A 15,672-nucleotide genomic window follows, 5' to 3' on the forward strand; every position below is an offset into this window, starting at 1 on the left:
GATGGCCAGTTGCCATTTATGGATGTACATGTCAAAAGGAAAACAAATGAGTCATTTGGCCACAATGTGTACTGCAAACCTACACACACTGATTTATACCTGCAAGTGAGCAGCTGTCACTACTCGCACAGAAGAATGGTGTTCTGAAGACATTGGTCCGGAGGATATATACCTTGTCTGACCCAAATAGTTTGACAGCAGAAGTAGAGCATCAACATTCAGTGTTCTGCAAGAATGGATAAACAGAGTCAGAAGGCCCTTCAACCAGCCAGTCCACCACACATTCCACAAGAAGAACAATACGAGGCAAAGTCAGTGGCGTACCTGGCCTGTGTGGATCTATTTCTGCCAGAATCAGCAGGATTTTCAGGAAACATAACAGTAAGCGTGTGTTCTATACATCTACCAAAATGTGAAAGATGACCTGAGACTATGAAAACCAGCAATTTGTAATATACCTTGTCAATGTGGCAAGGCATACATTGGCCAAATCAATGGACACCTGAGGCACACCTGACTAAAACGACCTCCAAATCAGCCATTGCTGTGAACTGTCTGAAACTCAATCATTCCATGAACAATGATGGAATGTGGATTCTGACATAGACTCCCATATACTGGGACATTATTATAAAGGAGGCTATAGAGATAAAGGTGACAGAAAATCCCATGAATTGTGACCCTGGGTACCAACTCAGTAGAACCTGGGATCCTGTAGTAGAGTTGCTGAATATGCAATGCGGGCAGAACTGCACACAAACGGAATAGGGAATGTCTAAGGATGCTGATAGTGGGAGCAGACTGCATTCTAAATGCCTGGAACCAACTGTGGATGGGGAAGATAGTAGGTATAAATGCTGGATCCATTCCACTCAATGAGCAGTCTCAGGTCGCACCTGATGAAGATGACATGTCATGTTGTTGAAATATCGTGCATGAACAGTGCTGGTGTCTCGCAGAATTCCCAACACCTGAAGTTGTTATAATGTCATTAGTTTCAAGCCCCTAAAGGATCAACCTCATTATGTTATATATTATTTATGGAAAACATCCATATAATGGACAGAAATATGCCCTTTTCTTAAATGCTAGCTGATGGTGTATCAATGTTAATTATAATTTTTAAAATAAAAAAACTGACGTTAATGCTAAATGTTCCCAAGATTTTAAAGTAATTCCTTCGTGAACTAAGTATTAAAACACTTTATTTTTATTTTTATTTGTGATTCCTTTACTCCAGTTTTTTTCCAGTTAAGAGGTCTTTTGTCATCAACTTGTGCAGTAAACAGACTGCAGCTATAGGAATCAATGGATAGGAAAGGAAAGCAGTAGTTGTGAAGGTCGCAATCTTATTCAATCCATACATTAAGCAAGCAATAAAGAAAGCCAAGGAAAAACTTGGGAAGGAAATTTAAGGTCAGGATCCATACATATTATAAAAATGTATGTATGTATGTAAGTTCCACATCTCCTAAAAGAATGGACTGATTTTGGACAAAGTTGGTACATATATCCCTTACTGTCAGGCATCAATCACTGTATTTGTAAGAACCACCTACCGATCGTAGTTCAGGAGGTATGATGTCATAAACACTGATATGGGCGCAATAATTCTGCATGACAAATGAAGTTTTAATGCATTTATTCTGTACTGCTAAGAAATTCCTACAGTCGCATCAACTTAAGGAAATCTCAGACACCTGGTAGTGCTTTTGACAGCTTTCAGCTGTGAAGCACAAATGGCTGTAGTCAAAAACAATAGCTGTCTATAGAGTTGTGAAGAGGCATCACCACAGAGTTTTTACAAAATCATACTGCAGACATACGAAGCAGTTATGCCCATCTGCCTGAAAATGTAACTAAAAATACTGGGTATAATAAAGTCCTGAGTTAAATCAACATTACAGAGAATTTGTATTTTGCATACTACGTTTCTTAAATTGGATACTGTACTTATATATTTTTACATTGTGCATATTTCTTTGTACTAATGTTTCACAATTTCAAAGGTGTTTCCACAAATACATGGAAATGATTTTTTTTTTTTTTTTTTTTATACTGACAACAAACACAGTTCATTTTTTTGTTTTCATTTCTAATAGAAACTTGGCAAGATAAATAACCACACAATGCAGGATTTGTCAACTAGTAAAGAACAAAAATTATAAACATCATAATTCCATCAGAGATGACAGAAGGCTTCGAAGATGAGTTGAAAACAATGGTTAGTGTCTTGAAAAGAAGTTTTATGACAAAAAGCAACAAAAGTAAAACAATGGTAATGGAATGTAGCCAAATTAAATTGGGTGATGCTGGGGGAATCAGGTTAGGAATGAAGTGCTAGAAGTAGTAGAAGAGTTTGGCTATTTGGCCAGCAAAATAACTGATAGTGGACTAAGTAGAGAGGACATAAAACACAGGCTGCAAACAGGAAGGCAAGTGTTTCTAAGCAGACATATTTGTTAACACTGAATATAAATTTAAGTATTAGGAATAGGATAAGGAACATTTGATCATGGTTTCATAGGAGATGACAAAATCTGACCATGGCTTGAATGAAGGTTTAAGGGAGATTTAGTCATAATAGATTTCAACTGCACAACTACAACACATTTTCTTAGAATGGGTAAAAATGGAGAAATAAATATTTTTTAAAAATTGGCATACTTTACTCTCTTTTACTCTATTATGTTGAACAGTATCATATTTCGGGGTAACCCCACAAACTGAGAGACAGTGTTTTGAGTGAAAAATCATATACCGTATTTACTCGAATCTAAGCCGCACTTTTTTTCCGATTTTTGTAATCCAAAAAACCGCCTGCGGCTTAGAATTGAGTGCAAAGCAAGCAGAAGTTCTGAAAAATGTTGGTAGGTACCGCTACAACTATAACTTCTGCTGTCGAATATATGTAGCACTACACAGGTATGCTTTGTAGGCACAAAGATAAATACTTTCGCCAAAACCTCTGCGTCAGTAAATAAATTAAAAAAAAAAAAAAAAAAAAAAAAGAAAGGTGGAAGACAAGCTTTTTTTTTCTCCGCCCCGAGTTTCGACCACTGCATTTTCATACATTATCCAACGAAGTAAATACAAATTCCGTATTGTTCATCTTCGAATGTAGCAGAATTTCTATGTACTACGAAAATCCGACTGGCAAGACTGTTTAGGATGTTTGTCAATATGGCCAACTCTACATTCTGAATTTTTTCCTACCAGTGAGAAGAGTTGGTTGCTAATAGGAACCTGATGAAAGATGAAATGTGAATCATATGCAGTATTCTCTTCACCATAAGAATAATCGAATATAAACATTTTGCCATGTATTCTTTCGCGTTTGCTGCTATCTCATTTAAATCCTGCCTAATAAACTACGAAACTAGAGTGAGACAACAGCAAACGCGGAAGAATATACGTATCATGTCATGTTTATATTCGTATTATTCTTATGCCTAATGTGATACAGTCAGAAATGAAGTATGGCAACTGACCAGATTTTTAAATCTAAGATGACTCTAATTTCTGTGCAGAATTTGATGTACTACAGAAGCGGCCGCAAAGATTTTCAAACGGAGAAAAATTTTCGCCGAACTCTCGTTCAGAACATGTTCTGAAATACGCAGTCTATTATTTGGTTCTTGTTGATCATTATCAAAGAAAGCAGCAGTGTAAGTAACAACAAATAGCAGTCTCTTGCCATTGTTTCGCTAATGAGACGATTCCCCTCTCTCTTTTTTTTTTTTAATTGTAAGCGGCGGTAGTGCGCACAAAAGCAAGCCGTGCCGCGAGCGGCGACAGGCCGTAAACACGCACTGTCAGAATGCGACAAACAATGCATCACAGTACAGTAATGCATTTTCAGCTTAGGATGATGTGAACACCTATAACAAAGAAAACGGCACTTATCAGATCAAAGCAAAATAAGCAATCGATTCAAACCAGACAGAGCACGTGAAAAAGGAATGGTACTTGCATAAATACGGACGGAGCGCCTGACGCATAGCAATTCATTCATTCATTCATTCGACGTAAATTGTGTCTCATATTACAATGGACCAACTTTGGTTCGATTTGGAGGTGCGACCTAAAACTTTTCTCTCCCCTTGAATTTCGAGTCGCAAATTTCAGGTGCGGCTTAGATTCAGGAATTTTTTTTTTTTTTCCTTGATTTCGAGTCTCATTTTTCAGGTGCGGCTTAGATTCGAGTAAATACGGTAATAAGACCCATTTGTAGCGTAAATTAAAGAACAGCATGCTGAAGTCTTTTCAAAGAATTGGATGTACTGACAACTGTTTTGTTATAAGTAATATGAGGGGTACCCAAAAAAACCGAAATTATTTTTTAAAAGTTATCTGTTTTCAAATTGTTTACAAAACAGCCATATTACCTTCAAAATACTGTCCATTATGAGTAATACATTTGCCTCATTTATCCATCTGGTGCTTCCACAGTTTGAAACATTTTTCGTCATCATCTTTATAAATAGCTGACAGCTCCTCCCTTGTGTTTTTTTTTTTTTTTTTTTTCCTTGACTTCTTCCATGTTGTCAAATTAGTGTCCTTTCATGCCCCTTTTCATGCTTGCCATGGAGCCAGGTCAAGCAAGTAAAGTGCATGGGGCAGCAGAACCGTGCCATTTTTAAGCAAAAACTGTCTAACAGAGATGGCTGCATGTGCAGTGCATTGTCATGGAGGAAGAACCAGTCTCCTGTCTGCCACAAATTCACTGAACCGAGCTCCTAGGTAACCCATTAATCTCTGATAATTGATCTATTGTCTTTTGATGGTCTGTGAGCACAATCTTTCAAATTTTTTCAATATTTTCATTGACTCGGGCAATAGATGAACGTCCAGAACAAGGTTTGTCATCAATCAACATGTCGCCATTTTTTAATCAAACAAACCATTCATACATTTGAGTTTTCTCATAGCATCATCTTGGTAAGCTGTTTTCAACATTAAAACAGTTTCAGCAGCATTTTAAACTGAGCAGCAAATAAAATTTCACACATTGCTCACTTAAATTTGCCATCATAAAAAATGAAATGCCCTATGTGATCAAAAGTATCTGTACACCCCTAAAAACATATGTTTTTCATATTAGGTGCATTTTTCTGCCACCTACTACCAGGTACTCCATATGAGCGACCTCAGTAATCATTAGACATCATGAGAGAGCAGAATGGGGTGCTCCGCAGAACTCACGGACTTCGAACATGGCCAGGTCACTGGGTGTCACTTGTGTCATACGTCTGTACATGAAATTTCCACACTCCTGAACATCCCTAGGCCTACTGTTTCCAATGCAATAGTGAAGTGGAAATGTGAAGGGACATGTACCGCACAAAAGCATACAGGCCAACCTCGACTGTTGATTGACAGAGACTGCAGACAGTTGAAGAGGGTCATAATGTGTAATAGGCAGACATCTATCAGGACCATCACACAAGAATACCAAACTGCATCATGATCCACTGCAAGTACTATGACATTTAGGTGGGAGGTGAGAAAACTTGTATTTCATGGTCGAGCAGCTGCTCATAAGCCACACATCACAGTGGTAAATGCCAAACGACACCTCACTTTGTGTAAGGAGTGTAAACATTGGACAACTGAACAGTGGAAAAACGTTGTATGGAGTGATGAATCACAGTACATACAGTGGGGATCTGATGGCAGGGTGTGGGTATGGTGAATGCCTGGTGAATGTCATCTGCCAGCATTTGTAGTGCCAACAGTAAAATTTGGAGATGGTAGTGGTAGGTGTGGTCATGGGTTTCATGGAGGGGGCTTGCACCCCGTGTTGTTTTGCGTGACACTATCACAGTACAGGCCTATGTTGATTTTTTAAGCACCTTCTTGCTTCCCACTGTTGGATGGTGGTCGTAGGTGTGGTCATGGTTTTCGTGGAGGGGGCTTGCACCCCTTGTTGTTTTGTGTGGCACTATCACAGTACAGGCCTACGTTGATGTTTTAAGCACCTTCTTGCTCCCCACTGTTGAAGAGAGTTCAGCAGTGGGGATTGCATCTTTCAGCACGATCAAGCATCTGTTCATAATGCATGGCCTGTGGCAGAGTGGTTACATGACAACATCCCTGTAATGGATGGGCCTGCGCAGAGTCCTCACCTGAATCCTATAGAACACTTTTGGGATGTTTTGGAATGGCAGCTTCATGCCAGGCCTCACCGACTGACATCGAGGTCTCTCTTCAATGCAGCATCCCATGAAGAATGGGCTGCCATTCTCCAAGAAATGTTCCAGCACCTGACTGAATGTTTGCCTGCAAAAGTGGAAGCTGTCATCAGCTGTCATCATGGGCTAACACCATACTGAATTCCTGCATTACTGATGAAGGGTGCCACAAACTTGAAAGACATTTTCAGCCTGACGTCCAGATATTTTCGATCACATAGTGTGTGAACAAAACAGCACTAGCAAAATCAGTCACTGCAGAATGAACAGAACAAGCCAAGTCAACAACACAGGTGGCACTGGACAGGCAATGAGTTGTGCTATACATGCCTAGTGGCAAAAGACATGCTTCATGAGCTCCACCCGTGGTAATGTTTTTTTTTTTTTTTTTTTTTTTTTGGCTCCTCATATGTCACTTTTCCCAACCAATTGCTTCCTACACAACATCAGTACTAGGAATAAAAACCTAAAGACTTGAAATCACTTATCTTGCCCAAAAAGGTGTCCAATAATAAGGAACACACTTTTTCAATAAGCTGCCAGCGGCCATTAAGAGCTTAGTTTCAGACAAAACAAGTTCCAACACAGTTTGAAAGACTTTTTGATGGCCATTGCCTTTTAGTCCGTATATGAATAAATTAAAAGAAACTGTTAGACCAATTTAGATAAAAAGGTCCATTAAATTTCATTTTTTACAATACTTGGTTGCAATGGTCACGTAATTGGGTACATTTCATGTATGGTTGGTATATTAAAAGTGCATGTTTACATTTGCTTCTGAAACTGTATTAATTCTGTACATTTTGTAAGTTTCAATTTATTTTAGCCTACTTACATATCTCTACTAACCAAAGATCAGTGAAATGAGTATTACGCTCTAGTGTTTCAAATATGTTTGTTATGTTATATTATCTGTCATGTTACACACCAACAGGGATCCCCTTATTTTTAGGTCTATGGATTGAAAAATGAATCTAATCTAACCTAAACAAAACAATTTATTTTTTCATGGCATATAATATACAAATTTAATCACAATAAAATTTAACAAATTTGCACATATATATTATTTGTACCCCACAAGTACTTATTTATAGAAGCTGTCTTATTTATACCATGGCTGCTGATTGGTATGAGATGATTGCATCCATTCATTGCCAGTACTGACTGTGAAACAAGTAAACACTCCCCCTCCCTCTCATGACCACTCTAAACATGTACACTATGTCATTCTTTCTCCACTCCTTGTATTCCCTTGAGCCAAATTGTCTTCTTACTGTAAAAGCATGAACAGAAAAAAAGGCTGTATGTTGATAATAGTACTGATTATTATATGAAAACTTTTTGAGATCTATCAGTCAGGGAATTTGAACTATTGATAGTACTTCACAGGATTAATGTTTATAACAGTGATCACAGATGAAATATACAGGACTGACAAGTGATCAATAAGGGAGCCAAGAGGATTAAAAAAAATGCTATAATATGAGAGATCGCAGGAAATACAGGGTTGTTCGCCACCCTAGTTAGGGAATCATTTCTAATGGTATTAGTCTGAGGTATGGAAGTGTTACATGAATAATAAACAGTTCCGATGATAAGAGAATTGAAGATTTTGAAATGTGGTGCTACAGAGGAATGTTGAAGGTAAGATGGGTAGATTGGATAACAAATTAAGAGGTTGGTGTTGCCTTCAGCCTGCAGACTAATTTGATGCAGCTCTCTGAGCTAGTCTACCCTGTGAAAACCTCTTCATCTGTGCATAACTACACAACCTACATCCATTTGAACTTGCTCACTGTATTCAAGCCCAGGTCTCCATCTACAATGTTTATCCTGCAGACTTTCTTCTATTACTACAATGACGTCTCCTTTATGCCTCACGATGTGTTCCATCAACCTATCCCATTTTTAGTCTCCTTTATGCCTCATGATGTGTTCCATCAACCCATACCATTTTTAGTCAGTTTGTGCCATAAATTTATTTTTTCTCCAGTTTGATACAGTACCACCTCATTTGTTATTCAACTCACTTCACCAATTCCCGCTATATCTAACTTCAGCCTATCCATTTCTCTTTTTAAATTTTCTAACCTACCTACCTGATTATGGGATCTAACATTCCACGCTCTAACCATAGATTGCCAGTCTTGTTTTTCCTGATGATGACATCCTCCTGAATAGTCACTGCCTGGATATCTGAGTGGGGGACTATTTTACCTCTGGAATGTTTTTTCCAAGAGGCTGTCATTATCATTAAGTTGTACAGTAGAGCTACAAGCCATCAGGGAAAGAAAAAAGAATCACAGCTGTACTTTTCCCTTGCTTTCAGCCATTCACCGAACCAATACAGCAAGACCATGTTGGCTAATCTTACAAGGCCAGGTCAGTCAGTCAGCAACTACTGAAAAGGCTGCTAAGCCTCTTCAGGAACCACGGCTTAGTCTGGTCTCTCCACAAACAGAATTCTGTTGTGGTTGCATCTAAGGTGTGGTTATCTGAATTGTTGAGGCACCTCAGCAAGGTCCAGTGGTTAATGGAGTAATTTGGGGGGGGGGGGGGGGGATGGGTTATGAACAGTTCTGATAAGATGAGAATAGAAGGTTTGATGTGTGATCTACAGAAAAATACTGAAGATTAGATGGGTAGATTGAATAATTAATGAAGAGAGGCTGAGGTTCGATTACAGTCAGGAGGTTCAAATGGATTAGGCTGCAGTAGTTATGCAGAGATGAAGATATTTGCACAAGGATAGCAAGGGTACAGATCTGTGTCAAACCAGTCTTTCACCAATAACACTAAAAAGAGGACACTATTTTCTGTCTTGAGTAGCATTAATATATGTCCTTGACTTACATATTTTGAATTATATTTGTTTATCTATAATTTCACCTGGTGAACAAAGGCCCCATGAAGTTCAAAGATTGTTGCTGGAAGCATCGCATATAGATATCTGTGAGGATAAAGGCCTCATTGAAGTAGGGGTGCAGTTTGAGAATTCATTAACATAAAACTGTTTGTTGCACAGCAAGAAGACTGTAGATGAATATTTGTAGGGGTAAAAAGGCACATATCAAGCTTTTATTGCCACCTTTGCAGATGAGTTTATTGCCATTCTTCAATAATTCAAAAGCATTTAGTGCAGCTATTGGATTTAATTTATACAGTAGCTGGCTGCTTCTTTTAATCTATTTTATTGCAACTGTTATGTTAATGTTTATGGACATGGTAGGATTTTATGAAGAAAAAGAAAAATACTTTGTTTAATATTTCTACTTTCTTTTTACTAGGTGACCACACAGAGACAAATTGATGAGGTGATTGTCGAAGTAACACTCACAAATCTAGTAGGAGCTCAGGGCATGACTTGTATGGATGATGCATTTATCATAGACACCATTCGTGTAATGGGTTTTCCTGAGAGTGGGAGACCACCATTTGTGAAGAGAGGACTGGCAATTGATCGCTGCACAAGTATGGAGGACTCTTTAACACTGTCATTCAGTTTCACCATTTCCTCATCAGTACGGTAAGATATCATGATTATTGTTGTGAGAGGAAATATGAAACATTTGCAGAGTGAGGAGGAGGAGAGAAGAAGAGAAAATCATGTTTAATCTCTTGTGCCTGCTTCATCAGGTTAATAATTTTTTGAAAGCAAAAGTGACATATTTTAGTGTGCAGAATGTGACATTGAGTGATAATGCTGAATATAAATGAAGAGCAGCAGTAAGAAAGTACTGTACCATGATAAGTGGTCTACTAAACTAAATTTCACATTATGAATATTTAAAAAGTGTTTTATTATATTTTTTATTGTCTTTACAAGAAATAGAATACAACTATTGTCAAAACACTAAATATAACACAACGATATTAAATTTATATTGAATGTATTTCAGGAGATAACAGGTAGCTGTCTCCTCATTGTGACAGGTCTTCCAGTGTACAAAATTAGTGTAGGCTTACCTTGCAATGACACTCTCTAGGTAGTAAGAGAAACTGACTGAAGATGTATAATGTTGATGATATCTGGTAGACAAATAAAAACAATAATACATTTGTCTAGAATGTAGTTTTATAAATTGCTCACTCTTCTCATAATTTTGTGTTTTTTCTGTAATTTATTTTGCTATTTTTCTCTGAAATAAACTTCCAGCTCAACTTCTGAAAGATGTTGTATCATTGGCATCCATTGCTTTTTGCTATAGTGCTATGTTTATGTTTGTCTAGCAGTGTTAGGGTACCATTTTTTGTATGTGGTTACTTTCACCTTCTTGCCCTTACGCAAAAAATTTTTTCAATGAATGACAGTAAAAATTCTAAGTTCTTGAGCACATATATTGCACAAGCTAGGAAAACTATGTAGTAAACCTACATCATCATTTAGGATCAACTGTTTTTGCAATAAGAATAATTATGAATTTTATGCACACAAAAATCAATAAGTTAACATTTTTGCATACTTTATTTTTGAATGTTGTACAGAACTATGTTTCAGGGTTAAACAAAATGTACTCCACTAAACTATATCAGAAGAAAAGCAGACTTCAAATCTTCAGCATGATGTAAATTTTGAAACTATGAGTAAAGCTCTGTGCTATGTAGTGTCAATCTGAACCTCTCTTGCTAAATGAAACAAATTTTGCAGAAGGAAAACATTTGAGTAAAATATTTAACTCAAATTTTCAGATACTGCTAACAGCATCTTGTAAGGAATCCTACTCCAATAGAATTCAGAACATAAGAGTCGTGTAAGTTTTCCTGTTGGAACTCCTAAAATCCATTTTGGAAATAGGTACAAAATTCCCATATTCATGTGGGCTACCTGACTACATTCATTTGTTAGGAAATTGCCCTGCACTGTTGTAATACTTCTCTTGAGTTTTGAATCATTTGAATGTCATTAAAGTTTCCAGAATTGGAAGACATAGGATGTTAATCATTATCAACATATTTTCATGGTTCCATAAATAATAAAGAAGGTTATATACAATTTGACAACCACTTTTCTTGAAAAAACTGAATCGTTATTGGTAACTAATCATTAGTTTGTATTACATAAAACTGGTCTAACAATGGACACTTAAAATTTTTGAACAAATTCGTAGGTCCTTAGATCAAAAGAAATTTACCTTGGTGCTACTCACTGTTTTAAATAAAGTCATACTGTGTCAGGGGCACAGGTGCCAACTCCGTGGGGCCTGAGGGGGCCAGAGCCCCCTCAAAGTTCACAAAATTATGTTGAAATATTTTTTTCTTGTTTGACAATAGTTACCTTTCAAAATACATTCAGTAATGAGTTAAAACAAATAATTATTATGGTAGTAAGTAGGTTAACTGGAAACGAGTGGTGTGAATTATGATAGTGTTACGGTGCTGCGGGCACACTTAGAATCTGTCCCGGTGCGCGAACCTTTGTTTAAAGTCTGGCCAGCAGGCCGGCTGTGGTGACATCAAAAGGATTGGAGCAGAAGTGCCTGGAACCATCTGCCTCGTGTCGCCTTGATGCTTCAAGACATTACAATGCCACTGCCATAAAAAGCCCACCCTGCTGTCGCAGTCATTTAGTGTGGATAGTTTCATTCATTGCATGCTGCAGACGTGTTTTGTGTTCCGACTTTAGTGTCTAGTGGACTATTTTATATGACTATATTTTATTCGTTTTCTTTAGTGTCTTAGTGTATTGTGAATTAAGTTTCCAATGGATAAATTTGTTACCAGAAATGCGCGCTTGGAAGTTGATGATACTGCAAGTCAACCTCCAACAACTATTGTGTCATCAATTGCTTTGTCGCCTTCAGGCCAGAAACGTTCACAGCAAAAACCTGGACAATGTGATAAGGGAAGATCATTTCAGAAGTCTTGGTTGATCAAATATACATGGCTAGAATATGAAGCATCAACCAAAAAAGTTTTTTGCAAAACCTGCAAAGAGGCAGATGCTAAAAATCTATTACAATTTTCTTCAAAAAAAGAAGATGCATTTACTTCCATAGGGTTTTCTAACTGGAAAAAGGCTTTGGAAAAATTCTGTCTTCATGAAAATTTGTTTATGCATAAAGAAGGTTTTCTGAAACTAAATTCTATCATTAACTGAAGTGTGGGCTCCCAATTGAATGAACAGTTAGATAGTGGTATGAAGAAAGGTCGTTTAGCTCCTGAGACAATTTTTACTACTGCGCAATTTCTATGCCGACAAGGATTAGCAATTAGAGGGCATGAAGATGTAAACTCAAAATTTTTTTCAATTGTTTGAACTCCAAAAGAATGACATACCTGAGTTTAAAGATTGGTTAGGGCATTCGGGCTATAAGTGGACGTCTCATGACATTCAAAACGAGATCATTCATCTACTAGGAAAGTCTGTGTTGAGAAAGGTATTGGCTTCAATCAAGAAGACTGAACATTTTTCTATTATGATTGATGAAACAAGTGATTCTTCGATTCACAAACAAGTGTCATTTTGAATTCATACTGATGATGATTCCTTAATCATCAACAAAGACTTTTCTGCAGAGCACAAAACAGAGGCAGGTTACAAATGTGCAGGCTACCTTGAGTCAATGTTACAATTCAAGACTTATTTCTTTTTATGCCTTTATTGCCATGCAATGAACACATTAGAGGATGTCGATGAAAAAAATTCAGTGCCCTCATCTAAGTGTTGCTGATCCGGAAAAAATATATGAGGGCTTGATTTGTATATTGAATGGAAGGCGTGATAGTTTTGAACACTTTTGGGAATTGTGCTTAAAAGAAAAATTTTCACAAGTTGATGATCGTTTGCTTCCATGGAATCGAAGTATACCAAAGAAGTATGAAAACAATGAAGCCAGCTCACCGTGCACACTTTCGAAACCCCAAAGGAATACTACAAAGCTATTTACATTGAAGTTTGTGAAACGGTGCAATCTTGCATTACTGAGTGGTTTGCTTCAATTGGACTCACACAGGTCATTGCAGTTGAACAAAAGTGCTTGATTTTAGTAAACAGAGGTGAAACAAATTTGGAAAAATCAACTTAGTTTTTCAAAAATGACCTAGACATTGAGAGACTGCACTTACACTTAAATATGTTAGTCGATATGGCTAATAAAAAACAACTGTAAGAAAGTACATTACACAAGAGCCTGCAGTGGGAGAAATGTTATGTGAAGTAGTGAAGTGCATTAAGCTTCTCCAAGTAGTCCCAATCATGACAGCAACAGCAGAAGGTCGTTTAGTGTCCTTAGACATCTGAAGTCATATCTCCTATCAACAATGGGACAGAAGTGATTGAACAACTTGGCTGTTCTTCATGCCCACTGAGATGTTTTGGATGAATCGGATATCCGACCACTCATCAATGACTTCATATTCAGTAATCCAGTCAGACAGTCGACATTTGCACCTTTCTGAAGACACTCTAGCCCTAATAATGGCATTTAGAGCAATATTAAAAATAATTATAAAATAGAGAATTAAATACATACATAATGCTAAATCTTGTTTCGAGTACTGTATTACTATAGTACTGTATTAGTTGTTTTCAAATACTTAAATATTTTTAGGTTGTAAGGCCCAATTAAAACCCTCTATTTATATACTTCTTGACTGAAAGTATTAGGCATACTGTATTAATTTTACTAACTGTATTGAAGCATTAACTTTGAGATATTGTTTTTATTTAATGAACCCTGAGCCTTATTCAAAGTAAGCTTAAATTAGCTATTTCACTTATTAATCAAAGTGCTATTACTGTGCAACAGCAATATTTTATATTTATTCTTTTAATTATAGTATAGGATTTATTTAAATATAATTTCAATATTTTCAGAGTTATATATTCACTGCTCTGTAATAGTCTATAAGCATGATTATTACAGTAAATTAAATTAGCTTTTTATGAAAATACTGTGCGTGTTTATGTTTTCTTTCTTTTTTCAAAGCCAAAAAATGTGTCAGGCTTCTTGAGTTTCCTGGAGGTTGAGTTATCGAGAGTCCAGTTTTGGGGGTCTAATGTCGATAATATGACTCTAAAATGCTTAAAAAAGCTTTAAAACTATTTTTCACCTAAAATTTTCCCAGGGAAAGACCCCCAGTATGACACCCCCCACCCCACCACCACCACCAATATTTTTTATAAGTCTGTGCCCCTTGTCAGGGGTACCTTGAACTCTTTGTTTCAATCATATCTTTCTAACATAGGAGAATGATAAAAATCTCAAGATCAGTCAATGAGTAGGAAAAGTCAAAATCCTATACACTAGCAGAATACTGAAAGATCTGGTATTAAGACTTCTTTTGCTCCTTTTTCTCAACTGCCCAGATGTCCTTCTTTTGTTTTGTTCTTGCACTTTATCTCAGTTCTGCAAGTGGAGGAACAGATTATAGACACACCTAGTAGGCTCCCATCCTGGCAGTGAGTGAACTACTGCTGAATACAAACAAGACTTCAAAACAATGTTCCTAATCTGCAGTGGTGTGTGTGCTGTTTTGAAACCTACTGGCAGATTAAAATTGTGTGTTGGATTGAGACTTGAGCACAGAACCTTACATTCTCCAGGTGTCATCTATGAATTTAATCAGTGTCATAGATAAGATTGATTGCTCAAACACTTTTCTGTACATCTGGAAAACGTCATCCTCATATTGAGACTACAGAAGTTAAAAATAATGATATAAGACCTGTAACAGGGCCAAAATATTTGTGAATGTGTATTGATAATACCAGAGAGGAAATGTTAAGAAAACTGTGCAATCCCTTCTACACAAATAGTACCTTCACACTGTTAATCAAACATTAAATGTGAGATTGATTTATTATGGACTTGTAATGTGAAAGAGAGAATTGCTGGGCAGTACTTACCTTCAGGAGAATAAATGTAAACACTGCTGATACACATGTAAAAGCAAAAGGGTAAACTTTTGGATACAAGAGGAGAGAGGTAGGGATATGTTGAGGTCTCTCTCATACTGGGGTCTGAGTGGCCTGTTTTTTCTTTTTAACCATCCTTAACATATTGTTTATGGATATCAGGTACACCATGGTGTAGGGGTAATGTCTTTGTATCCTTGGTCCCAGGTTCGAAACCCACCATCGCTTAAATTTTGGGAAATAATTAGCATTGGTGGCCAAAACTTCTGGCATAAGAAGTCACCCTCATTCTGCCAATAGCCTTGTCAAAGAGGGCGGAGGAGCAGGCAGAGGTTTTTTTTTAAAAAAAAGAGGTTCAAATGGCTCTGAGCACTATGGGACTTAACTTCTGAGGTCATCAGTCCCCTAGAACTTAGAACTACTTAAACCTAACTAACCTAGGACATCACAGGCATCCATGCCAGAGGCCGGATTCGAACCTGCAACCGTAGCGGTCACACAGTTCCAGACTGACGCGCCTAGAACCGCACAGCCACATCGGCTGGCACAGAGGTTCAGGGAACTCTCTTGTCCTTGGGGGTGGGAAACCGCCCCTAAGGGTGGAAGAGTCAGCAATGA

At 37.3% G+C, this 15,672-nt stretch overlaps 1 protein-coding gene across 1 annotated transcript in view; it reads left to right on the forward strand.

Moving 5' to 3' along the window:
- Window positions 1-10,348, forward strand: part of LOC124709035 (alpha-glucosidase-like) — a 233,687-nt gene extending 223,339 nt beyond the window's left edge. Inside the window, exon 14 of the mRNA XM_047240682.1 lies at window positions 9,485-10,348. Coding sequence (XP_047096638.1) covers window positions 9,485-9,727 — 243 coding nt within the window. The 3' untranslated portion in view covers window positions 9,728-10,348. The remainder of the gene's footprint in view (window positions 1-9,484) is intronic.
- The last annotated feature ends 5,324 nt before the right edge of the window (window positions 10,349-15,672 follow it).

The sequence above is a fragment of the Schistocerca piceifrons genome, chromosome 7, assembly GCF_021461385.2.
Source record: "Schistocerca piceifrons isolate TAMUIC-IGC-003096 chromosome 7, iqSchPice1.1, whole genome shotgun sequence".
Lineage (NCBI taxonomy): Eukaryota > Metazoa > Arthropoda > Insecta > Orthoptera > Acrididae > Schistocerca > Schistocerca piceifrons.